The sequence below is a fragment of the Stegostoma tigrinum genome, chromosome 17 (genome assembly GCF_030684315.1).
Source record: "Stegostoma tigrinum isolate sSteTig4 chromosome 17, sSteTig4.hap1, whole genome shotgun sequence".
Classification (NCBI taxonomy): Eukaryota; Metazoa; Chordata; class Chondrichthyes; order Orectolobiformes; family Stegostomatidae; genus Stegostoma; species Stegostoma tigrinum.
In genome coordinates, this window is record NC_081370.1 from 12,183,926 (window position 1) to 12,209,925 (window position 26,000).

Below are 26,000 nucleotides of genomic sequence, written 5' to 3' on the forward strand. Positions count from 1 at the left end.
CATGGGCAGCATGGTGGCTCAGTGGTTAGCACTGCAGCCTCACAGTGCCAGGGATCCGGGTTCAATTCCAGCCTTGGGTGACTGTCTGTGTGGAGTTGCACATTCTCCCCATGTCTGCGTGGGTTTCCTCTGGGTACTCCGGTTTTCTCCCACAGTCCAAAGATGTGCAGACTAGGTGGATCGGCCATGCAAAATTGCTCGTAGTGCTCAGCAGTGTGTGGGTTATAGGGGGATGGGGATGGGTGGGTTGCTTCAAGGGGCGGTGTGGACCTGTTGGGTCGAAGGGCCTGTTTCCACGCTGTAGGGAATCTAATCTAATCTTATCCAATCACAAGCCCTTTATCCACAGGATCATTCTTGTAAAAATCCTCTGGAGCCCCTCGAATGCCAGCACATCCTTCATTAATATGGGGCCCAAAACTGCTCATGATACTCCAATTGCGGTCTGACCAGAGCCTTATACAGCCTCAGCAGTACATTCCTGCTCTTGTATTCTAGCCCTCTTGAAATGAATGATAACATTGCATCTACCTTCCTAACAAGAGCCCATAGTGTTGGGGTAAGGTGTGGGCATGGATAGAGGACTGGCTGACTGGCAAAAGACAGAGTGCGGGTAAAAGGGTCTTACCAGATGGTAGCTGGTGATGAGTGGAATTCATTAACCTTAACAGAATCCTGAACTAGGACTCCCAAGTCCCTTTATGCTTCAGATTCCAAAGCCTTTTCCCATTTAGAAAACAGTCTACATCCCTATTCTCTCTACCCAAGTGCATAACATTACACTTTCCCATACCGGATTCCATCTGCTATTTCTTTGCCCACTCTCCCAGCCTGTGCAAGACCTTCCGTAGTCTTCCCACTTCCCTAACACTACCTGTCCCTCCACTTATCTTTGTGTCATCTGCAAACATAGCAACAATGCCCTCAGTTCCTTTGTCTAGATCATTAAAGTATAATGTGAATAGTTACTGTCCCAACGCAGACCCCTATGGAATTCCACTCATCACCAGCTACCATCTGGTAAGACCCTTTTACCCGCAGTCTGTCTTTTGCCAGTCAGCCAGTCCTCTATCCATGCCCACACCTTACCCCAACACTATGGGCTCTTGTTTAGCCATCTCCAGTGCAGCACCTTGTCAAAGGTTTTGTGGAAATCCAGATGGATCACATGCACTGGCTTTTCTTTGTACAGCGTGTTTGTTACCTCCTCAAACAATTCTAACAGATTCATTATGTGTGGCTACCACTTGACAAAGCCGTTCTGTCTCCACCCTATTTTACCATGCACTTCTAAGTACTCCACACTCTCATCCTGAATAACAGACTCTAAAATCTAACCAATGACCGAGGCCAGGCTAACTAGTCTATAGTTCCCTGTCTTCTATCTCCCTCTCTTCTGAAACAGAAGTGTTACATTAATCATTTTACAGTCACCTAACACCCTCACTAACTCTAGTGATTCCTGACAGATCACCACCAATGCCTCCACAGTTGTGTTCTTCAGAACACTGGGTGATATATCCACCGTCAGACCTTTCAGCTTCCCCAGCACCTTCTCCTTCATGGCCTCTACACTCACCTCTCCCCCTTATTGCTTTTTTTAAAAAATGTTATCTTCTGCTGGTTGTTAAAAGTTACCAATCCTCTGGCTTCCCATTAATATTCACATTATGCTTTTCCTTTTGCTTTCATGCTGTCCCTGACTCTCCTTGTTAGCCATGGCTGCCTCATCCTCCTCTCAGAATGTTACTTTCTCCTAGGGGTGAATTTCTGCTGTGCCTCCCGAATTACTCCCAGAAACTCCTGTCATTGCTGTTCCACTGTCTTCCCTGCTAGGCTCCCTTTCCAATCACCTCTGACCAGCAATAACACGGTGTGAAGCTGGACGAACACAGCAGGCCAAGCAGCATCAGAGGAGCAGGAAAGCTTGATGTTGCAGTTCGGGACTCTTCTTTCCTGCTCCTCTGATGCTGCTTGGGCTGCTGTGTTCATCCAGCTTCACACTGTGTTTTCTCAGATTCTCCAGCATCGGCAATTCCTATTACCTCTGACCAGCACCTCTCTTTACAGCTACCTTTGTCAACTGTAATACTGTTACATCTGATTGCAGCTTCCCCCTCTCAAACTGTAGGGGACATTCTACCATATTATGGTCACTGCCGCCTGAGGGTTCCTTCACCTTTAGCTCCCTATTTATATCTGCCTCAATCCACAAACCAGAATGGGCTGTTCTGTTGTAGAATCTGCAACAAACTGCTTCAACCATATTGTAGGCATTTCACAAATCCCTTTTCTTGAAACCCACCACCAATCTGATATTTTTCAATCCACCGGAACATTGACATTCCCCATGATTATTGCGATACTGTCTTTCTTACATGCCTTTCTTTTACCTCCTGATTTATGTTCTTCCCAAAACCTGAGTAGCAATGGGAGTGATAAGAAGTTTCCAGAATTGGGCCGGGGTGGACAAGGTCAAAAATCACATGACACCAGGTTATAGTTCAACAGGTTTATTTGAAAACACCAGCTTTTAGTAGCTCTGCTCATTCCACAGGTGTAGTCTGGAGGAAGGGGCAGAGCTTGGAAAGCTTATGCTTTCAAATAAACCCGTTGTAGTATAACCTGGCATCGTGTGATTTTTGACCCAGTAACAGGAAGCCAGTACCCGATGCCTCACGGTCTTTTTCCCCTTGTGGTTACTCAACTGTACCTACAGATATTCCACACCTTCTGATTCTGCATCACTGTATCACTTCTTGCTATCAATTTAGATTCACTCTTTACACAGAGGATGGTGGGTGTGCAGAATGCGCTGCCGGCAATGGTAGTGGAGTCAGATACTTTCAAGACTTTTAAGTGACTCTTGGATAGGTACATGGAGGATAGTAAAACGTAGGGTATGCACAGTAGTTTGATCTTAGGAGGATAATAGGTCAGCAGAACATCGTGGGTTGAAGGGTCTGTGCTGTTCTATTTCTTTGTAACAAGACATTCTGTCCATCCCTCCACCAGTCTTTTCGATAGGATGTGCAACCTTGGATATTTAGTTCCCAAATCTGATCCCCTTGCAGTCACATGTCTGTGATACCTACACAATATCCACCAATTTTAATCTGTGCTACATGTTCATTTAACCTGGTTTCATAAAATACTTCATTTAAGCACAACATCCTCATTCCTCTGTTGACTGCACCCCACTTCTCATCGTTGTCTCCTTATCTGTTCCGCCTTAAGTTAGAGTCCTGACTCTTTGTATACTCTCTTTCCTATGACTTGCACCGTTAATAACATCTGCTGAGCCCTCCCCATCTTTAACTTTTTCCATGCAACTGAACACATCACCTCCACAACTTTAATTTAAAACCCTATCCATAGCTGCAGTTATGCAATTTGCCAGGGCTCTGGTAGAGCCCACCCCATCAGAACGGCACCTTCCTTCCCCGGTACTGGTGCCAGTGTCCCATGAATTCAAACTTGTTTCTCCCAAACCAATCTTAAAGCCAAACTTTCTTGCTCCTCCTGTGCTACTTTGCTTGTTAGCACATTTGTGGTTCTGCTTCTTAATTTAGTCCCTAGCTGCTCATATTCCCTCAGCAGAACCTCCTTCCTCTTTCTGTGTGGACCACAACAACTAGATCTTTCCTCTCCCACTCAAACTTAATGGCGTCATCATTAGACCGTTAATCCATAGACCCAGGTAACGTCTGGGGACCCTGGTTTGAAGCCAACTATGGCAGATGGTGGAAGCCATTATCGATCATCTGAGAAACCCATTAGTTCACTAATCTAAAATAAACTGCCATCCTTACCTGGTCTGGCCAACATGTGACTCCAGATCCATAGTAATGTGGCTGATTCTTAACAGGTAGTTAGGTTTTGGCAATAAATACTGGCCTAGCTGGTTATGCCCTGATTATGTGAACGAATTAAAAGAAAGTTCCTCTGCCCATGCACCAGGGAAATAACACAGGCTTCGGGACTCTCCATCCTGGCTACAGAGAACAGTGTGTACTCCCCTGACTATACTATTCCAATAATATCATTTCTCTTTTCAACCCCCTACTGAATGGCTCCCTGTGCCACAATGCTATGGTCAGTTTGCCCATCCTCCCTACAGCCCAACTCTCAACCACACAGGCAGCAAGATTCATAAGGATAAGCTCAAGGGCTGAGGCTCCTTCAGCACTGTCTCCTGGGTCACTCTATCTGTCATGCTCATAGTCACACCCTCCTGGCCCTGACCACTGACTGAATTTGAGGTAGTTAATCTAAAGGGTGTAACTGCCCCCTGAAATGCAGCATTCAGATAACTCTCCCCCTCCCTGATGTAAGACAGACACAAGAGTTAGCAGCACAGTGCCATGCAAAGCAAGGTCATTCTGATCCAGGCACTGTCTGTGGAGAAAGGGAGAGTCAGTTAACACTTCAGATCATATTTTCTAGGCCAGGGACAGCCAAATGAGACAACACCATTTCAAAACAAAAACAGAGTCAAAGAGAGTGAAGACAAAAGGTCACTAATTGGAAAATCAATAGTCAGACCTGTTGAGTCCAAGTCAACCGTGAACATAGTCATAAAAGTTCATCCAAGATTCTGTCATGCACATCCTACCTCACACCAAGTCCAGTCAGCCCATCTCCCACTGCTCACTGGATGCATCAGCTCCTTGTCCACAAAATGTTTCATTTAAAGAACTCTATGTGGCATTGGCCCTCTGCAACCTTTGGGACTCAATACTGAGTTCAATCATTTTAGGGCCCAGCTAAAATTAGTTCTGAAGAGTCATCACTGGATCCAAGACAGTAATTCTGTTTTCTCTCCACAGATGATGCCAAACCTGCTAAGTTTTCACAGCAACTTCTGTTTTTGCTTCCAATTTTGAACATTCACAGTTCTTTCATTTTCTTTGCACAGTAGGTCAACATTTAACGTTGACAGTTAAAATCTTGCTATAATGTTACTAACAAAATTATGACAATATATTTGTTTAACATTGCATTGTTTGGCACAGATTTACTGCCTGCTCTCTAGACATTTTCCACATTCTTCCAGTCCTGCACTCAGTCTCCTGGGCATTCTTCCAGCTCCTGACCCTGCACTCAGTCCCTCTTCACTGTCTCCAACACCCCCTTAGTCTCCCACTCCCACCTTGTGCTCTTACCTTCAAAGTCTCCATGCTCCATTCCTATTCTGCCTGCCATTCCAAACGTGCATTGAAGGCCAGGGCTCCACCTACTGTCAGAGGCTGGTTGGTGCAGGTACTTCAGCCTCCACTGACCACATTCTGCCACTCGATGGAGCCTGGTCAATCAAAGCTTCAACAGAGATAATGGGAACTGCAGGTGCTGGAGAATCCAAGATAAAGTGTGAAGCTGGATGAACATCTCAGGCCAAGCAGCATCTCAGGATCACAAAAAATGACGTTTCTGGCCTAGACCCTTCATCGGAGGGGGGGGATGGGGAGAGTGTTCTGGAATAAATAGGGAGAGAGGGGGAGGTGGACTGAAGATGGAGAGAAAAGATGATAGGTGGAGAGGAGAGTATAGGTGGGGAGGTAGGGAGGGGATAGGTCAGTCCATGGAGGACGGACAGGTCAAGGAAGCAGGATGAGGTTAGTAGGTAGGAAATGGGGGTGCGGCTTGAGATGGGAGGAGGGGATAGGTGAGAGGAAGAACAGGTTAGGGAGGCAGGGACAAGCTGGGCTGGTTTTGGGATGCAGTGGGGGAAGCGGAGATTTTGAAGCTTGTGAGGAGCTCAAACAGTTCATCCACTTCAGCAACACCTTCCATCCCAACCTCAAGTTCACATGGGCCATCTCCAACACATCCCTCACCTTCCTGGACCTTTCTGTCCCCATCTCAGGTAACCAGCTAGAAATTGATGTCCATTTCAAGCCCACCAACTCCCACAGCTACCTAGAATACACCTCCTCCCACCCAGCCTCCTGCAAAAATTCCATCCCCTATTCCCAATTCCTCCGCCTCCGCCGCATCTGCTTCCAGGATGAGGCATTCCACTCCCGCACATCCCAGATGTCCATGTTCTTCAAGGACCGCAACTTTCCCTCCCACAGTGGTCAAGAACGCCCTTGACCGCGTCTCCCGCATTTCCCGCAACACATCCCTCACACCCCGCCCCCGCCACAACCACCCTAAGAGGATCCCAATCGTTCTCACATACCACCCCACCAACCTCCGGATACAACGCATCATCTTCCGACACTTCCGCCATCTACAATCCAACCCCACCACCCAAGACATTTTTCCACCCCCACCCTTCCGGAGAGACCACTCTCTCCGTGACTCCCTTGTCTGCTCCACACTCCCCTCCAACCCCACCACACGCGGCACCTTCGCCTGCAACCGCAGGAAGTGCTACACTTGCCCCCACACCTCCTCCCTCACCCGCATCCCGGGCCCCAAGATGACTTTCCATATTAAGCAGATGTTCACCTGCACATCTGCCAATGTGGTATACTGTATCCACTGTACCCGGTGTGGCTTCCTCTACATTGGGGAAACCAAGCGGAGGCTTGGGGACCACTTTGCAGAATACCTCCACTCAGTTAGCAATAAACAAGTGCATCTCCCAGTCGCGAACCATTTTAACTCCCCCTCCCACTCCTTAGATGACATGTCCATCATGAGCCTCCTGCAGTGCCACAATGATGCCACCTGAAGGTTGCAGGAACAGCAACTCATATTCCACTTGTGAACCCTTCAGCCCAATGGTATCAATGTGGACTTCACAAGCTTCAAAATCTCCCCTTTCCCCACTGCATCCCAAAACCAGCCCAGCTCGTCCCCTCCCCCCACTGCATTCCAAAACCAGCCCAGTTTGTCCCCGCCTTCCTAACCTGTTCTTCCTCTCACCTATCCCCTCCTCCCACCTCAAGCCGCACCTCCATTTCCTACCTACCAACCTCATCCCGCCTCCTTGACCTGTCTGTCCTTCCTGGACTGACCTATCCCCTCCCTACCTCCCCACCTATCTTCTTTTCTCTCCATCTTCGGTCTGCCTCCCCATCTCTCCCTATTTATTCCAGAACTCTCTCCCCATCCCCCTCTCTGATGAAGGGTCTAGGCCCGAAACGTCAGTTTTTGTGCTCCTGAGATGCTGCTTGGCCTGCTGTGTTCATCCAGCTTCACACTTTGTTATCAAAGCTTCAACAGCTTAGTTTTAGCATTTATAGTAATTATATTGATATTCCGTTCTTTTCAATTTTTAAAATTATTTCATTTCAAAATTATTTTACTTATGAGTGTATGATTTAAGATGCTAATTCAGCTTAATAGTGCTTTGCAGTTTTTCTTGAAGTACTGAACTGTACCTTTTATGTTTAGTGATTCACTTTGAGCGTTATTTCAGCTAGGAATATACAGTGTTGCGCATTTATGGTTCAACCTGCACCTTGACCTTTAAGTGAAAATTGTCTGCTGGGTTTAGCACTAAATCCTATGGGAGGTCACACCTCACTTAAAGTTACACCACGGGCCAATTTTGCTCCCAACGTTTGTACTATGAACTGGAGAATGGACATTAGACACTGGCACATGGCTAAGAATATCAACACAATTCTTGCAACTGAAAGAACACGTGGCATTGTGTAGCATACACTTTAGATTATGTTATCTTACGGAGAAGTGGCTAAGATAGAGATCATTGTATGCTGAAGGAATAGGCTGAGAAAGGGGAGTTGATGTAGTTCAACCATGAATTCGTTGAGTGGTACTGTTGGGAATGGCAGGGCATTATCAATCTTCAACTGACTGAAGACTGTCACCACAGCTGCAGCCCTCCATGTTGAATACCAATGCTTTCATTTCTCCCCATCTATCTTCAGGTGGTTTTGAATTTTGTGTAAAGAGAGATTTTGGGCAATCTCTTCAGTGGGGCTTCATATAAAAGTACAGAGCAAAGGAAAAGGGGCTAACATTGTCATTCACACAAACCTGTCATCTGTGGGTTCTGAGCCATCGTCCTTTTCGATGGGAATGTTAAGGGCCTCGGCAAGCTGCGAGTTACTATCATAGACATGGTAGTAAATGGGCTGAAGCTGATGGGCATACCACTTGGGCTTGTCTCCAATTAGAGCTGGATCGAACACGCCTACATAAAGAGAAACAATATCAGTTCAGCTATAGCAGGCATCAGGATTAAACCAGTAACTCCCCCCTTTTCCCTTCAGTAACTGAAGCCAGACTCCAGGATTAAACCAGTAACGCTCCACACCCTTTTCCCTTCAGTAAATGGAGTCAGAGTCCAGGATTAAAGTTGGAGAAGGGGCTCCGCTAACTGGACAGACGCATGCCAAGATTGTTAGGGAATTTCACCCAGGTATATATCTGTTACTTGTCGACAACTCCAGAGATTGTAGCTGTAAGTTCAGAGCTTCATTTACCATTGCTTCCTCTTCAGTCAACAACCAATTCCAGAACCGAGTGTCATATTAGAAGTGAACTGTCAATTATGATTCTACTGAATGGCAGGAAAGGCTCAAAGAACATAAATTATTATAAAGGCAAAACACTATGAATGCTGGAAATCTGAAATAAACACAAAGCTGAGCAGTATCTGTGGAGAGATGTACAAGTTAATGTCTTCTTCAGAACAAGGGTCACCAGACTCAAAACGTTAACTCCGTTTCTCTCTCCACAGATGGCTGCCAGACCTGCTGTGGGTTTTTCAAGCTGAGAATGAAGAGGTGATGTTCATTAAGCAAGAAACAGTCAGAGTGAGGGAGCAGCTGATAGTGACAGCCACAAGCAGCAACAGGTGACTAAGTGATCAGAGCCAGGGCAACAGCAGAGCTGCTCTGGTGCTTTCTAAAATGAGTGACAGACAATAGCAGCAGGCCGATGTAGTTTTTAACACATTTTTATTCTTCTCTAAAAGCGAACTGTGGTTTAAACTTGCACCAGCAAACTAAGGCACTGCACAAGATTTGCAACTTATTTTTAGAAGTTACAGTCCAACTGGGTCGAATACTAAAATAATAATGTATTAAGAGTTTTTAGATTGTGAGACATGACTAAAACTTAAAAACGGAAAGAACTGCAGGTGCTGTCAATCAGGAACAAAAACAGATGTTGCTGGAAAAGCTCAGCAAGTCTGGCAGCATCTGTGAAGAGAAAAATCAGAGTTAACGTTTCAGTTCTGGTGGCTCTTCCTCAGAAGGTTAACTCTGATTTTCTCCTCACAGACGACTAAAAATTAATTGTTTCTGGAAGACACATGTTGGACTACAGAGGATAATTGATGATTCTTTGCTTGTATCATTGCTGGGCTGCTGAGACCTGATCTTACACTTCCTGCCCATTAGTGGGAACCATCTGTGTGACTTGGGAGATGATGACTGTGGGAAGTGTCTCCACCTCGGGCTCAGTTTCTCAACAACAGCGTGAGGTGGAGTCAGTGCAGAGGGTCAGGAAAGATGTGTTTCCTGGATCATAAGCTGCAGGAATTGGTCACCTCACAGGCAATGACAGATCAGGATAGGAGGTGGGTGGTGTTCCCAGGATTAACAGATTAGAGACAGGAAGACGCTGAGGATGGGGTAGAGGAGATGCAATTATGGTCCTTGAAACAGGATGCAAAAGAGATGGCTTCAGACTCTTGGGACAGTGGGACTAGATGCAGATCTCCAAAGGAATGGTTTGCATCTCAACAAGACTGGGGCCAGCACCCTCACCAGCAGGTTCCCTAGTGAGGATGCAGCAGGTTTTAAATTAATTCACAGGGAGGTGAATAACAACATATAGCTGTAAAGAGGAACAACATGCATGAAGGAATGAGAGCAATGGACAGTCGTGAAGAGAGAGCAAACTGGGTTTACCAATATGTAAAAACAGAGTGGTGAACAATAGTTACACAGGGGGCAGAGTTAAATAAACAGGTGATTCTGCCCATCCAATTCATGCCACGTTCATATTTCCCATCCATTCTTATCTAAATCCACCAGTGTAACTCTTTACTCCTTTTTCCCCACACATTAGTCGAGTATTCCTTTAAATACAATTACATTATACACTTCATGAGATAACAAGGTGTAGAGCTGGATGAACACAGCAGGTCAAACAGCATCAGAGGAGCAGGAAGGCTGATATCTTGGGCCTGGACCCTTCTTCAGAAATGATTCACTTCAATCACTCCCTGTACAAAGCTCTATATTGTCACTATTGTTACAGAGATAGTAGGAACTGCTGATGCTGGAGAATCTGAGATAACATGGTGTGAAGCTGGATGAACACAGCAGGCCAAGCTGCATCAGAGGAGCAGGAAAGCTTGACGTTTCCGGTGGGGACTCTTCTTCAGAAATGGGGGAGAGGAAGGGGATTCTGAAATAAATAGGGAGACAGGGGGGAGGCAGGAAGAAGATGGATAAAGAAGATGGGGTGAGAGGAGACAGACAGGTCAAAGAGCCAGGGTTAGAGCTGGTGAAGGTGAATGTAGGTGGGGAGTTAGGGAGAGCATAGGGCAGTCCAGGGAGGACGGACAGGTTGGAGGAGGCCACAATGGGAACAGCGGATACAGTATATCACATTAACAGATGGGCAGGTGAACATCTGTTTGATGCAAAAAGTCTTCTTAGAGCCTAGGATGGCGGTGAGGGGGGAGGTATAGGGGCAGGTGTAGCATTTGCTTCAGTTGCAGGGAAAAGTGCCGGGGGTGTTGGGGCTGGAGGGGAGTGTGGAGCGGACAAGGGAGTCACAGAGAGAGTGGTCCCTTCGGAAAGCACGTAAGGGTGGCAGGGGAAAATGTCTTTGGTAGTGGGGTCAGATTGCAGGTGGCGGAAATGTCGGAGGATGATGCGTTGGAGCCAGACATTGGTGGGGTGGTACATGAGGACGAGGGGGGATTCAGGTTTGGTTATTATTGATGATAGGGGGTGTGAGGGGTGAGTTGCGGGAAATGAGGGAGACATGGTTGAGGGCATTTTCAATCACTACCGAGGGGAAGTTGTGGTTTTTGAAAAAGGAGGACATCTGGGATGTTTGGAAGTGGAATGCCTCATCTCGGGAGCAGATGTGGCGGAGGTGAATTGAGAATAGCCTTTTTACAGAATGTTCCTCCTAGAATATTCCTCCTCTCACCCACCTTCCTGTAAAAAGGCCATCTGGCCACACTGCTGCCAACACTGTCCCTGGGGAAGATAACCTCCTAGCGCCTGCCAACCAGAGTAATTACCATCAGTCTGAAGACAGCTTGCTATCCCAGGCCTGAAGAGTTACAGGTCAGAAAGCAAGCAACCGTTTCTTGCAAAGTGAACTAAAACATTTTAAGTGAAGAGCACTGAGGGCCTGTTCTTTGGAGGGGGTGTTGAAAAAGCTCTCTGCCACTAATGGGGAACATTAGCATTGTAGGAATCTGTTCTTGAGTTACAGTAAGTGACCTCTGAATGGGTCTCCAACCTTCAAATAACCTCATCACCACCTCACTTCTCATTCCCAACGCATGGAAATCTCTGCTTTCTGTGATCAATCTTCCTCTTTGCGGAGGAAGTATGCATTTTGTGATTAATGGCAACACTGTAACAGTCAGGAATGCAGAGAATTCACAGCAAAGTAAAGTGGCAGCATTCAATTCTGCAGCTGGAATGATTGGGCTTAAAGCAAGATTTTTAACAGATCGCTTAGGACAGCTCCAGGGTCATTAAAAGGCGGTTTCAAGATGACAGACTAGTGCGAGAAAGAGACAAACGCTATTTTAGGAGTGTGAAAGTTGGCTGTGTTGCAGGAAAGTTACCTTAGGAAGCTGAGAAGGTCGCTGGTTCTGTGTTGAGGGAAGCTGTGAGGATACCAGAAAAGGCCTATGGGTGTTAAGACTTCCGTGCAACTGAGAGAGTGGGGTTGAAAAACTCATACATGGCGTTTATTTGACACAGTTCAGTGAGCCTCAAGTTCAGGGGAAAAAAAATTCCTGAGACAGTTCTAGCTCAGTGAAGCTAGCTATCACTGAGAAACTCAAGTTATGCTTGAGAGTGAGGACTGGAGCCCAGTTTTGGACTCCAGGGAAGTGTCAAGCCAGGAAAGAAGGCACGTTGACCAGAATAGGAAGTCAAAGAGGCAGCCCATAGTGGAGAGGCTCTTGAGAAGACATATCAAGGCCAGATCCACAAAGGGAAGATCCATGTGATTTCATGCCCAGCATCATTAATTTGTAAGTTGGAATTGCTGAGAAATCTGTGGAAGGTTCTATTTGGTGTGCAGTATTCCCATGTTAATTTTCGGTGTTAGAAATAAACTGCACATGCATCACAGATTGTATTACTGTGTTAACACATTGTAAAGTTTATTATTACTTGTTCAAAACTATGGAATTATGGTGACTTCATTCTCTCAGCAAATCTGTGCCCATTTTGAAAATAAAGGTACAAGACCCTAATCAAATTTGATGATCTTGTCCAGGATCAAAACAAGCACGTGGTTTCATCTGGGATCATAATTACCATGAGGGAATTTAGAAGACAAAATACAAAATTGTTTAAAGCTGGTAGACAAAAATGATTATAAAAAAACTGGTGAGATAAAATACATAGGAACTCAGGGCTCTACACAGCCTTGGTTAAGCTCATCTGGAGTAGTGTATTCAGTACGGGCACCATATCACAGCAATTGATATACAGACATCAGAGGCAGATTCACCCGAATGACACCAGGGCAAGTGGGAACAATTGTGAGGGCAGTTAGGATAAGCGTGGCTTGCACCCTTAAAATGGAAGAACGCTGTTTGAACCCTCGTGGATTTTTCTCTTTTTTTAAAATTTGTTACTCTTTTATCAAGTTTGATTTGCAGTTGTGAACAGGGAACTGTGGACTGGAAAGGACTTGAGGACTTTGGGACAGCTTGTGGTAATAGGAAAAGAACAGACCAAAAAAGCTGATTTTTTTTTTGTTTGCTTCGGAGTAAAGGCTTGGAGGGCTGAAGGGCCTGTTCCTGTACTGTAATTTTCTTTGTTCTTTGTTTTGAAAGGGCAATCAATCTCTCAGGGGCAGGATGACAGTTTAATTTGTTTACTTTTGAAGCATAATTTCCAGGGCGAATGTTTTGACTGCTTCAGACAAAGGGTGATAAGGAGTTGTGTAGAGTAATCATGAATTGGAAGGCAGGAAAAATTTGTTTGAAAAAAAATGATAAGGAAGAAAAGTGCATGGCTCCTTTAAGAGGTAAAGTGCTTTTCTAAGCTTAGAGATTCATAAGGAAAAAAATGTCTCCCTATGTAGCAGATGTACAGCCAGTTCTGAAATGGAAATACGTATCAATTGGCTGTGAGAGTGGAAACTTTAGGCTTGTTTTGATATTTTGGGAACCAGTTGGAATTAGCCAATTAATTTAAACTAAGCACTTAGTGTTTGAAATCCAAATGAATTTGAATCTGAACTAATGCTATCATAAGAAAATTGATGTGTCATTCAACATGTATATGGACAGATGTGTCATTCAACATGTATATGGACAGGGTTTAATGTTTTTGCAAAGATTTGTAGTTCAGGTTATGGGTAAGGTTGTTGACTTGCTCGCTGAGCTGGCTTGTTTTCATTCAGATGTTTTGTCACCATGCGAAGTAACATCAACGGTGAGGCCTCAGATAGAGCGATGTTGTTCTACTCAACTTGGAACTTATACTGTCTGGTCTGTCATGGAGAGTTGCGTCATTTCTGGTTCTGTTCTGTACGGGTTTGTTTATGGGGTCCAATTCTATACACGTGTTGTTTGCATTACTGGTTGAGAACCATGCCTCTAGGAATGCCCGTGCATGTCTATGCTTGGCTTGGGCTACAACGGTTATGATGGCCCAGTTAAACTGATGGCCTTCATTGTCCGAATGTACTGATGTTAAGGAAAATGTCTCGTGTCATTTTGCTGCTAACTGATGTTCATGTATTCTGATGGCTAGTTTCCTTCCTGTCTGTCTGATATAATGTTTTTGGCAGTCGTTGCATGGTATTTTGTAAGCTACATTGGTTCTACATGTTATGGGAATGGGGTTTTTAATCCTTGTGAGTGTTTGTAGTAGAGTGGCTGTGTGCTTGAATGTTACCATGATTCCTAGTGATCTTAGGAGTCTCGTTGTCAGTTCTGATATGTTCTTAATGTGGGGCAGTGTGGCCAGTGTGTTAGAGCGTACTGTGTTGTCTTGGTGTTGTCTATTTAATAGGCACCTGTGGATGAAGTTGGCGGGATATCCATTCATAGATTTTGTATCAGTGCTCTTCCTCTTTCCTGCATAGTTCTGGCAGTTGCAGTGAATGGTGGACCATTTAAATAGTGTCCTCACACAGCTTTGTTTGTGGACATCGGGGTCCTGTTATGGAAGTTGAGGATTTGGTCAGTGTGGGCTGTTTCCTGTATAGAGGTTTGGTACTCCCCATTGGTCACACATTCAACCCTGATGTCAAGAAATGGAAGCTGATTGTTGTTTTCTTCTTCTCTCATAAATTTAATCCTCAAGAATACATTGTTGTTGAGGTGATGGGTCTCTTCTGGTTTTGTGCACTTAATGATGACAAGTGTGTCGTCCACGTACCAGATCCACAGTTTAGGTTGAGGAGGGGGAGTGTAGTGTTCTAGTCCTTGCCTCTGTGATGAGTCCTGAGATGGGTGACCCCATCAGTGTGCCATTGATCTGTTTGTATACTTGACCATTAAAGAGGAACTGTGTAGTGAGGCACAAGTCTGTTTTGAGGAAGGGTCACCGGACCCAAAATGTGAACTCTGTTTGTTCCTTCACAGATGCTGCCAGACCTGCTGAACTTTTCAGCAATTCTGTTCACAAGTCGAGTAGTTTGGGGTATGTTGTCATTGATGACGGAATTGCTGGTCTGCGTTCCTGTTTCCTCCAATAATGTGGCCAGTGGGATGTCAATTGATATTCTTTTAGAGAAAATTAAATTGAAAATTAGACAATTAGAGCCAGAAGAGAAAGAAAATAGAGGTTTCTTAGATGAACAAAAAGAAAATGGGGGGGGGGGGGGGGGGGAGAGAGAGAGAGAGAGAGAGAGAGAGAGAGAGAAAGGGAAAGGGAAAGGGTAAGACAGAGAGAAGAAAGGGAAAAAATGTTCACATTGGAAAAGATGAAGTTGGAACTCAAAGCAAAAAGATTTCATCTGGCAGGAAGAAAAATACAAGATAGAAATGAGGATCGGAAAATTCATCACGGCCAACAGCCTAGCAGGGATATACACAAATATGTTGACACATTACCAAAATTTGTTGAAAAGGACGTAGAAGCCTTTTTCATTTCATTTGAGAAACTGGCCAGGCAGGTATCCAGCCAGAGACTGTGCAAGTAATTCGGACCAAGTTGGTAGACAGGGCGAGTGAGGTGTTTGCAGCACTGTCAGATGAGGTGTTAAGAGATTACGAAGAGGTTAAACAGGCTACGAATTGGTGCCAGAAGCACATAGACAACAGTCCAGTAAAGCAAAGAAGGAACCCGGTTAGAGTTACGTCGAGTTCGAAAGAATTAAATTCAGCAACTGCGATAAATGGGTGACAGCATTAAAGACAGAAAATACATGAGGCTCTTACAGAAATTACTCTATCAGAGGAATTTAAAAACTCACTTTCAGAGATGAAAAGAACTCATTCAGAAGAACAGAAAGTTCAACATATGAGAAGGCCTACAGAGGTGGTGGATGAATACAAATTAGCGCATAAATCGAAGTTTAGCAATTTATTCCATGAGAGATAGAAATTGGAAGTAAGGGAAATCCTTCAATGAAAAACAAAATGTAAATCACTGGGAACAGTTTACCACAGGTGAAAAAAGAAACCTAAGAGGGTGAAAAGGAGGTAAGAGGCCTCAGGTGTTTTCAATGTAATGGAGTGGGACACAAAGTCACAACACTACTGGTTTAAGAAAGGTCCTGGGGCAAAAGGATATGGTAAAAGAGGTTAAACCAATGGGATTAGTTGAGGTAATGAAGGAAATCCCAAAAGGAGTCGAGGGAGCTGCAGGAGAGTATACTGCCCAGTCACAGGCCAGACAGTGAGACAGTGCCCGATCTCTAAAAAGAGGGTAAGGTTTACTCAGGAAGAATAGGGGGGAAAGGTGAAGGAGTTAAAATATTGCGAGATACAGGAGCTGGTCAGCCTGTAACAGTTAGAGATAAAAGTATTTGCACTCCTTCTGAAATGTTACTCGAGAGGGTGGTAATCTGTGGAATAAACAGAGATTTCACCTTCCCCTGTGCAAGATTACGTTGGAAATTCCAATCAAGTCTGGGGAAGCGACAGTGGGAGTGATTGAAAGTATGTCTATTCCAGGAGTATGGTTTGTTCCTGGAAACAACCTAGCAGGATCAAAAGTGGGAGTGATGCCGCTTGTATTGGAGAAGCCGAAGGAAAGCCAGGGAACTAAGGAGTTAAGAGTAGAATACCATGAAATTTTTCTGGACTGGGCAGTAACAAGATCCCACAGTCATAAGTTACAGCAAGAATGGAAAACCAAAGAGAGATGAAGGAGGTCCAGTTAGCTGACATGCTGTCTGATGAAATCGTAAAGGTAAAACCTGAACAAGTAGAGGATCAGGCAGAGGTGTTTAGTTCTGAAAGATTACTGGAGTTACAACAAAGAGATGAGACAGTAAAAGATTCATATCATAAAGCTAATTTAGAAAAGGAATCAGAATGTGTTCCTGAGTGCTATTATCTCAAGAATAGAATCCTCTTGGAATTGGAGACTTTGGCAGGTTAGTGCAGAGGAGAAAGGGACAGAAGTTCACCAGATTCTGTTACTGGTAGTATACGGACAGGAAGTGGCTGTCGCAGAGTGGTTGTTGGTTTGTGGGTTATCCTGATACCTAGGGGTCTGAGCAGTCGTGGTCATCTCTGACATACAGTAGGGTGACTAGTAAGTCTGGCTGTTTTGTGTTTTCTTGTTGCGGAGGTAACAGCAGATTGTGCTTTTTGGGTATCCATTCCCTTTAAAAACTCCGTATAAGTGTTCCTGTTCTGCTTTGCGCAATTCCAGTTTGCTTGCAATTTGATAGTAATTCTGTTCATTTGCTCATTGTTAGGGGTAAATAAGTAAATTGTCACTTGCCCCTTATACCATGAATATCAGGGATTTTCTTTCATTTAACCACTCTTTAACCAATTATAAAGGTGAGACAAGCTTCTCTAGATGTTTTGGGTTAAATTATTAGAAAGAAACCTCTGCTCCCACCGTAACAGACTGGGGGCTTGTGTTTCAGTTTAATTATCAGAGGGGTTCTACCTTCACCATTTTAAGACAACACAACATGAAGACTTGAAAGTTCACTGTTCAATCCCCTGCACGCCTGCTTTCGAAAGCTCAGAGAATAGAAATCCAAGTTAGAAGTGTAGATGCCTTTGTCAGAGTGAACTGAGAAGGCAATGCTAATCAATGTTTCAGTAAAAGCAGTCAATGAGTCGACATTTATAATTGTGGAACAATGCATAGAGAAAATGATTTGACCAGTTTTGTTATTTTTGTTTATCTCAACGTTCGTCTGTCTTTTATGTGAGCAGGACTGAAAACAAACATTTTGGGCTTAAAGCACAGACATTAATTAGATTAACCTATTTAGTGTTTTATTTTCCCTCTGTTAAAGTTATGGTATATTTGTCAAATTAAGTCTTTTGTTTAAGATACAAAACTGATGCTTGGAATCAGTTACTAGCGAAGTCTTGGACTGGCTATTCAGAAGTCTAGTTGGGAATCCATTGGGGATCTTTGATAGTTTCATTTTAATGTGTTGCGAATACAGAGGTGGAGATCCAGCTGTGTGTGTCTCTGTCATAACAATGCAAAAGACAGGGGGCAGCAGTAGTTCTCAAAGACCTTTGAACCACTCCATCATTCAGTGAGATCAGGCTGACCATCTACATCAATATCATTTTCCTGCACTATCCCCATATCCTGTAATGTTTTTGTCTCTCGAAATGCATCAATCTCAGTCTTGATGACAGCCTCCACAGCCCACTGAGGTACAGGTTTCCAAAAACTCATGCCACTCTGAGCAAAGAGACTCTCCCCCATCTCAGTCCCAAATGAAAACCGAAAGAACCGTGGATGCTGTGAAGCGGGAACAAAAAACAGATGTAGCTGGAAAAGCTTGGCAGGTCTGGCTCCTTCTGTGAAGGCATTAGAACCTGTTCTGAGGAAGGGTCACTGGACCCATAAAGTTGGCTCTGATTTTTCCTGCACAGATGCTGCCAGTACTGCTAAGCGTTCAGCAACTTGTTTTTGTTCAGTCCCAAAAACTGCAATCCCCCGGCTCTGCACCCTCAGCTGATGGAATTGTCTTTCTGTATCTACTCTGCCGATCCCTGTAAAAACTGTGTATGTTTCAACGAGATTGTTTTGCACTCCTCTAACCCCCAGAGAATACATGCCCAGGCGATTTAATCCTTTCTCAAAGGACAATCCCTCCATCCTATGAAGGAGTTTGAGAAACTTCTTGTTTAATTCTGTCCGGCAAATAGATCTTTCATGAAGAGACAATACCAAGGTATGACCGAAATGTAGTATGGAATCTTCACTCCTACACACACATCCTCTTGTAAGAAAGGCCATCAGGACACATGCCTTAATTGCTTGCTGTACAGTGAACCCATATGTTCACTCAAGAACCATGAGAAGACTGACACGTGGCTTGACAGAGGTATTTAAAATGAACAAAGTTGTAAAATTTTGTGAAGTTGAGGGGATCCATGAGGAGACGATATAATGTAAATTGAAGCAAGGTTGCTCAGACTGGAGATCAGAAAGTACGCTCCCTGTTCAAAAAGGCTGTGTTAGTATGAAACAACTGAAAGGACAAATAGCAGAATAGTCGAGGGGCTGAATGGCCACATTACACAGGACAGGGGCTGAGAACATTGTGTGTGTAGTGGATATGGAAGAAAGACAACCCACCAGACAGCTCACCCCGATAAACAGCAAGCTCAGTGCCATCCACCCCACCCTCTTGAGCTAGGAACTGACCCACAATCATTCAGCAGCAGAGCATTCCCTTCTCCTGACTTACTGTTATGGATCCTCTGGAACGTGTAGTTGGTAGGATTCAGGGACCACTCCCCAGCATACTCCACAGCCTGTGTCCGAGCAAGTTTCTCCGTGAACAGCGAGAGTTTGGGTCTGGAGGCCAGGAAGGAATTGACTTGGAAAGCAACAACAGGCCGAGGGAAGAGTCTGAGAGTGCGGGTGTGAGACAAAAATCCATGCAGCACATTGGATGAGTTGAAGAACCTCACCATGGCTACCCTGAGAAACAGAAAAACAACACAGCACTATGAAAGGGCAAGAGGGTCAGTTACATTGATGGGGATGGGGATGGCGAGGGGGAGGGGCATGTGGGGCAGGGCCAGTGGAGAGGAAAAATTGCAGGAATGGCTTTGGGAGCAGCAAGGACCCCAGTCGCACTCTCACTTACCGGGTGGCTATATCCACAGAGTCGACATCGTTACCATAGATGAGCGGGTTGAACTCGGTGGAGGGGGTGGAGGTCTGGTCATCCCGGCCTCGTCCACCTACAGGCAGATCCTGAGCCTCATTGAACTTCTCCAGGTTGAGGATGGGCTGAGTGTTCAAGCTCATACTCGCCAGCGCCTGTCACAGCCCAGACACAGACATGCTTCAGCAGCAGGCAACGAGACTCTACACACAACACTGCGACAGCTCCCCCCTCCTCCCCAATTCCCACCCCATCCCTCAACCAAGTCACCTCCTGACCCCCAACAATCAACAATACCTCCCTCATCACTTTGCCATAAATTATAACTAGGACATCACCCCCATCCCTTCATTGTGGAACCCCACCCATATTATCCAAACCCTCCCCAACAACCTGTGTTGTAAGAGGCCATGTATTGAATGGATTAATGCTTACTTTTTGCCTGTGAATCAGGGAAGTGATAGAACAGGTCTTTCTCAAGTTGACAGGATGTCACATGTAGTGTGCCACTGGGGCCTGTGCTGGGTTGTCAACTGTTTAAAATTTATAGAAATGATTTGGATTAAAGGACAGAAGATATCTGATGAGACACAGTTAGATAGGAAAGTAATTTGTGACAAGGGGACTGTAAAGGGATATGGAGTTAAGTGAATGGGAAGAGATGTGACAAATGGAGTACAATGTGGGAATGCGAAATTATCCACTTTGGCCGGAAGAATAAAATAAGAGACACATTATTTAAATGGTGAAAGATTGCAGAACACTGAGGTGTGAAGGGACATGGGCGTCAAAAAACATAGAAGAACACAGCACAGGAATTGCGTCTGTGCAGACCACGATGCTATTTTAAACTAATCCCATCTGCCTGCATATGATCCGTATCCCTCTACTCTCTCCCTGTTCATGCGTCTGTCCAAATGCCTCCAAGACATTGCTTTAGTTCCTGCTTCTAACATCTCCTCTGGCAGCATGTTCCAAGCACCTACCACCCTCTCTGTGAGAAAAAAAAACTTCCCTTATACATCTCCTCTAAACTTTTCCCTCGCACCTTAAACCAACGTATTTGACATTTTCTACCTAGGAGAAAGAGTCTGACTATCCACCTTATATTATCCCTTATAATTTTTATCTACTTCTATCAGATCACCCTTCAGCCTCCGAAACTCCAGCAAAAAAAATCCAAGTTTGTCCAATGTTTCCTTATAGCTAAAACACTCCAATCCAGGCAACATCTTGGTGAACTTTTGCACCTACTCTAAAGCCTCCACATCCTCCCTGATAGAATTTACAAAATCATGAGAAGCACAGATAGAGTGGATAGTTGGAGTCTTTCCCCCCCCAAGGTGGAATGTCAATTACTAGGGGACATAGCTTTTTTCTTTATTCATTCACAAAATGAGGGTGTCGCTGGCCAGGCAGCATTTATTGCCCACCCCTAATTGCCCAGAGGGCAGTTAAGAGTTAACCACATTGCTGTGGGTCCGGAGTCTCATGTAGGCCAGACTGGATAAGGATGGCAGTTTCCTTCCCTGAAGGACATTAGTGAACCAGATAGGTTTTTCCTGACAATCAACAATGGATTCATGGTCATCTGACGACTCTTAATTCCAGACATTTATTGAATTGAAATTCCATCTGCCATGGCGGAATTCTGGGTCTCTGGATGAACAGTCCACCACTAGGCTATCACCACCCCTGTGAAAGGGGGCAAGTTTAAAGGAGATGTGAGAGGCAAATCTTTTTATCAAACAGAGTGGCAGTGTGTTCCAGGTACTTACCAGAGATGGAGCAGGAGACGGATACATTTGCAACATTTAAAAGGCATCTTGACAGATATACGAATAAACACAGAAGAGACAGATACACACCATGTAGAGGCAAAAGGTTTTTAGTTTAGAATGTGCCATGTGTTGGATGCAGTCTTGGTGGGCTGAAAGGCCTTGCTGTACTTTGTCATTCATACAGCAGCAACCAGAATTGTGCACAGTACTCCAAATGTGGCCTAACTAAAGTCTGATACAACAAGACTTTGTTAATTTTGCTACAGTATCCCAATAGATGAAAACACATTTGCCATAAGCAGGTCTTCTTTACCAGTCTGTACACCTGTCTTACCACTTTCAGTAAGCTATGGGCTTGGGACTACGGACTGTAAGAGTGCTAAGGTTCCAACATTTACTATATACTAGCGAGTTTTGAGAAGATTTGTAAACAAAAAACCTTGCAAGAACTGTGACAAACACTACATCGGACAAACAGGCAGAAAGCTAGCCACCAGGATACATGAACATCAACTAGCCACAAAACGACATGACCCACTATCACTAGTATCCTTACATACAGATGAGGAAGGACACCACTTTGATTGGGACAACACATCCATCCTAGGACAAGCCAAACAGAGACACGCACGAAAATTCCTAGAAGCATGGCATTCCAACCGGAACTCCATCAACAAATACATTGGCTCCAAATCAATCTACCATCCTCTGAGAAAAAGAACAGGAAATGACATCACCAACCCAAGGAAACCTAAACAGATAAATAGAAAGCCGGACGTAACACCACCGCTTCGTCGGAGGCTCACTGATGATGTTACCTAGAATGGTGACGAAACATCTGGGAACAAACTGGCAAGCTCAGTGAACTAGCTTACATCTCGAACACAATAAAGACCCACTCTCTTGTGGACCGGAAGGACGAGAGTGCTATCTTGGAGGTGAAAGGAGGACATCGGGTTGGCTGTGCACCCTTGCGACCAGTGGATCTTAATGCTGGCTTCGGCCTAACGCTGATTCAGGGGAGGAGCCAACCTGCGATGATGGCTGCGGCAAGTGCTCGTGCCCCAGGTCAGGGGGTCTGGAACACCATCCGTGTTTCTGTAAAGAAGGTGGATGAAGGTGCACCTGTGGACCGCACCTTCGTGAAGAGGGTCCTGTTGGACTGTTGTGGGTTCGCTGCTGCGGACATTTACTGCCTGCAGGATTTCCCCGGAGGAGGTTTTTACGACGTGACCTTCCGGAGTGCCAAGCTTTGCAAGCGCTTCCTGGAGGTTTTCAAGGAGAAAGGAGGTGAGGGCCCCCTCTCTGTATTGACCGCTATCCCACTGTTTGTGATGCCAGCACAGAGGAGCCGCATGGTGACTGTACACATGTACAACCCGCATGTGCCAGCAGTTGATGTCCTGACCTTCCTCGGAAGGTATGTGAAGGTGGAAGGGGACCTAACTGACATCGTGGACCCCTTTGGCATCTGGACGAGTAAGAGGCAGGTCAAGGTGACGCTGAGGATGGGCGCAGACGGGAATGTCGCACACCCGCCGTCCAGCTTCGCGATCGGCGGGAGCAGGGGCTACCTGACCTATGCAGGGCAACCTAAAGTCTGCCATGCCTGTGGTAGGTCAGGTCACATGGTGGCCGACTGCAAAGCCACCATCTGCAGGAACTGCAGGGAGGAGGGACACCTTGCAAAGGATTGCCCACGAGAGAGAAGCTGCAACCTTTGCAGGGAAGCGGGCCACTTCTATAGGGCATGCCCGCAGCGGGGTGCCACCTACGCCCAGGTCGCTGGCAGGGGAAATGCGGGGCCAGCCCCCCCAGGGGAGAGGAAGGCACCAGGGCCCAGCAAGGACCCCACTAATGTGCAGGAGGGCCAGGCTGTGCAGGATGGGCCCGAGGCCAGCAAAGCACCCCTGCAGGCTCCGATCCCCCCCGACAACCCGGAGCCAATGGAGGCGGCGACAGGCGACCCAGGGGAGTGGACAACAGTCCGGAAAGCGAGGAGGAAGGTGCGTCAACGGGCCCAGGAACCGCAACAATCAGGCGGGAAGAGGCAACTACAGGGGGGCTATAAGAGCTCCTCTGACGAGGAGGATTTGGAGAGGGCCCACCCGAAGCAGAAGTTAAAGGTCTCGAGGGGGAAGGAAAGCAGCACCCCGCTTCCAGGTGATGGGAGGCGTCCTGAGGCTCACTCCGACACCCAGTCAAGTGCCGCTGGAGCACTGGAGGGTCCCCCGGAACTTCCAGGCGGGAAGGAGTAAACAGCGCGTCCCCAGCCTGACCCGGAGCCGGACCCTCCTGACTCCGCACCCCTGACGGGGGATGCCACCCGGAAGGCAGCACGGACGGTTTCCTGAGCCCGGAGAGCGTCCAGCAGTTAGCCCGGGCAATGGGCATGAAGGGACAGATGGAGGGGCTGGACCTTGGACTTGGGGAGGGTACTGCGGTCACTGCCCACAATGGGGGTACGAATTGCGAGCATTAATGTGCGCAGCGTCAAGTCAATCGCGAGATGTGTGTCCACGTTGGCCTACCTGACCACCATCAAGGCGGACCTCCTGTTTCTGCAGGAGTGCGGGATACCGCACCTCGGCAGGTACGGGAAATGGTCCGGCGCCTGGACCTGTGGGCCTTCGATCTGGTCGGACGACTGTCGCTCCTCGGGCCTGGCTATTCTGCTGCGGGGGCGCAACTTCACTATCTCTCAAGTTCAGGAGGTGGTGGGGGGGGCGCCTCCTAGTGGCTGACATCACCTACAGGAATGCTCCCCTGAGGCTGATCAACGTGTACGCCCCAGCGGTACGGAGTGAGCGGTTGGCCGTCCTGCAGCGGCTTCCACCCCTGCTGGCTACGTCCAGGCCGGTCATCCTAGACGGAGACTTCAACTGCATCATTGATGCAGACGGAAGATCCGGCGTGGGGACAGCAGGTGGGGGGATTCAACTGGACGTCACGTCCAGATTCCTGATGGGCACGGTGAAGGACGCCAAGCTGCTCGACGTCTTCAGCACCCCTGCAGACGGAGCGCAGCAGAGGTACACCTGGTTGCGGCCAGACGGGTCTATCCGCTCAAGGATAGACTTCCTGTTTGTGTCACGGACGTTCTCGGTCAGGTCCACCGGTGTCGAGCCGGTGTTCTTCTCTGACCACTGCCTCCTGTTGGCCGACTGTCACTTACAGGACGACCAGCCGGGCGGCAAGGGGACGTGGAAGCTCAACATGACTCTGTTGACCCCAGAGAACGTCGAGGAGCTTAAGAGGGAGTACGCCGGTTGGAGAACCGTGAAACCCCTCTGAGTCTCCAGGCGACTGGTGGGAGACGGTGAAGGAGAACATCAAGAGGTTCTTTGTCCTCAAGGGTGTTCAGAAGGCAAGAGAGAGGCGGGGAAAGCTGTCGCAACTCCAGAAAAGGGTGCAGAACCTGCTCCTTCTGCAGTTGATGGGGGTCGATGTCACGGAGGACCTCCGCGAGGTGAGGGGCCAGCAAGCCTCGCTCTTCGTCGCGGAGGCCTCCAGGATAATCTTCCAGTCCAGGGTCCACTCCGTGGAGCAGGACGAGACGTGCTCGCGTTTCTTCTTTCAGAAGGTGCACAAAGAGAGCTCTGTGCTTAGCCGGCTGAAGGAGGACGACGGCTCGGTGATGTCGTCTCGGCCCGACGTTTTGAGGATCAGCAGATCCTTCTATGCTGGACTGTACGACACGAAGCCCACGGACAGCACGGCCTCCGAGTCGTTCCTGTCGTCTATCACGGAGGTCTTAGACAACGGCACGAGGGAGTGGCTGGACCGGCCGATATCCCTGGACGAGCTGGCCAGAGCCCTCAAGTCCTTGCAGAGGAATAGGACTCCTGGAAGCGACGGCTTACCGGTCGAGTTGTATTCCGCTCTGTGGGGCCTGGTCGGCCAGGACCTGCTGGAGGTGTACAATAGTGCGCTTCGGGCAGGGGAAATGTGCAAGTCCATGAGGAAGGGCATCATCACCCTCATTTACAAGAGGAAGGGGGAGAGGGAAGAAATTAAGAATTGGCGTCCTATTTCACTTTTGAACGTGGACTACAAAATCCTGGCCAAGGTAATAGCCAACCGGGTCAGGTCTGTCCTGGAGTCAGTGATTCACCCTGACCAAACCTGCGCTGTGCCGGGCAGGAAGATCGCTGAGAGCCTCGCGCTCATCAGGGATACGATCGCCTACGTACAGGACAGGCGGGTGGACACCTGCCTCGTCAGCCTGGACCAGGAGAACGCCTTCGACAGGGTCTCTCATGCTTACATGAGGGACGTCCTCTCCAAATTGGGGTTCGGGGAGGGCATCCGCAATTGGATCCGGCTGCTCTACGCTAACATCGTTAGCGCAGTCTCGATCAACGGGTGGGAATCAGACAGTTTTCCTGTTAGATCTGGAGTCAGGCAGGGCTGCCCGCTCTCTCCTGCCTTGTTCGTGTGCTGTGTGGAGCCCTTCGCCGCCTCCATCAGGAAGGACGTGAGCCTGAAGGGCGTGACTATCCCAGGCAGCGGAGGCCTTCAGGTCAAGACCTCCCTGTCAATGGACGATGTCGCCGTCTTCTGCACCGATCGTCGGTCGGTGAGTAGGCTGTTGGACATCTGCGGCCAGTTTGAACTGGCCTCGGGTGCCAAAGTCAATAGGTGTAAGAGCGAGGTCATGTTCTTCGGGAACTGGGACGACCGCTCCTTCGTCCCCTTCACCGTCAGGACAGACTACCTGAAGGTGCTGGGTGTTTGGTTTGGTGGAGCTGGGGCATGCACTAAGACTTGGGAGGAGCGTATCGCCAAATT

General features: G+C 46.9%; 1 protein-coding gene across 22 annotated transcripts in view; it reads right to left on the reverse strand.

Moving 5' to 3' along the window:
• madd (MAP-kinase activating death domain) overlaps positions 1-26,000 on the reverse strand; it is a 176,714-nt gene that overhangs the window by 94,243 nt on the left and 56,471 nt on the right. For all 22 annotated transcript variants that reach the window (XM_059651946.1, XM_059651966.1, XM_059651951.1 and 19 more), the window contains 3 exons: positions 19,408-19,583; positions 19,003-19,238; positions 7,957-8,113 (listed from right to left, as the gene is read on the reverse strand). In XM_059651946.1, coding sequence (XP_059507929.1) covers positions 7,957-8,113; positions 19,003-19,238; positions 19,408-19,583 — 569 coding nt within the window. The remainder of the gene's footprint in view (positions 1-7,956; positions 8,114-19,002; positions 19,239-19,407; positions 19,584-26,000) is intronic.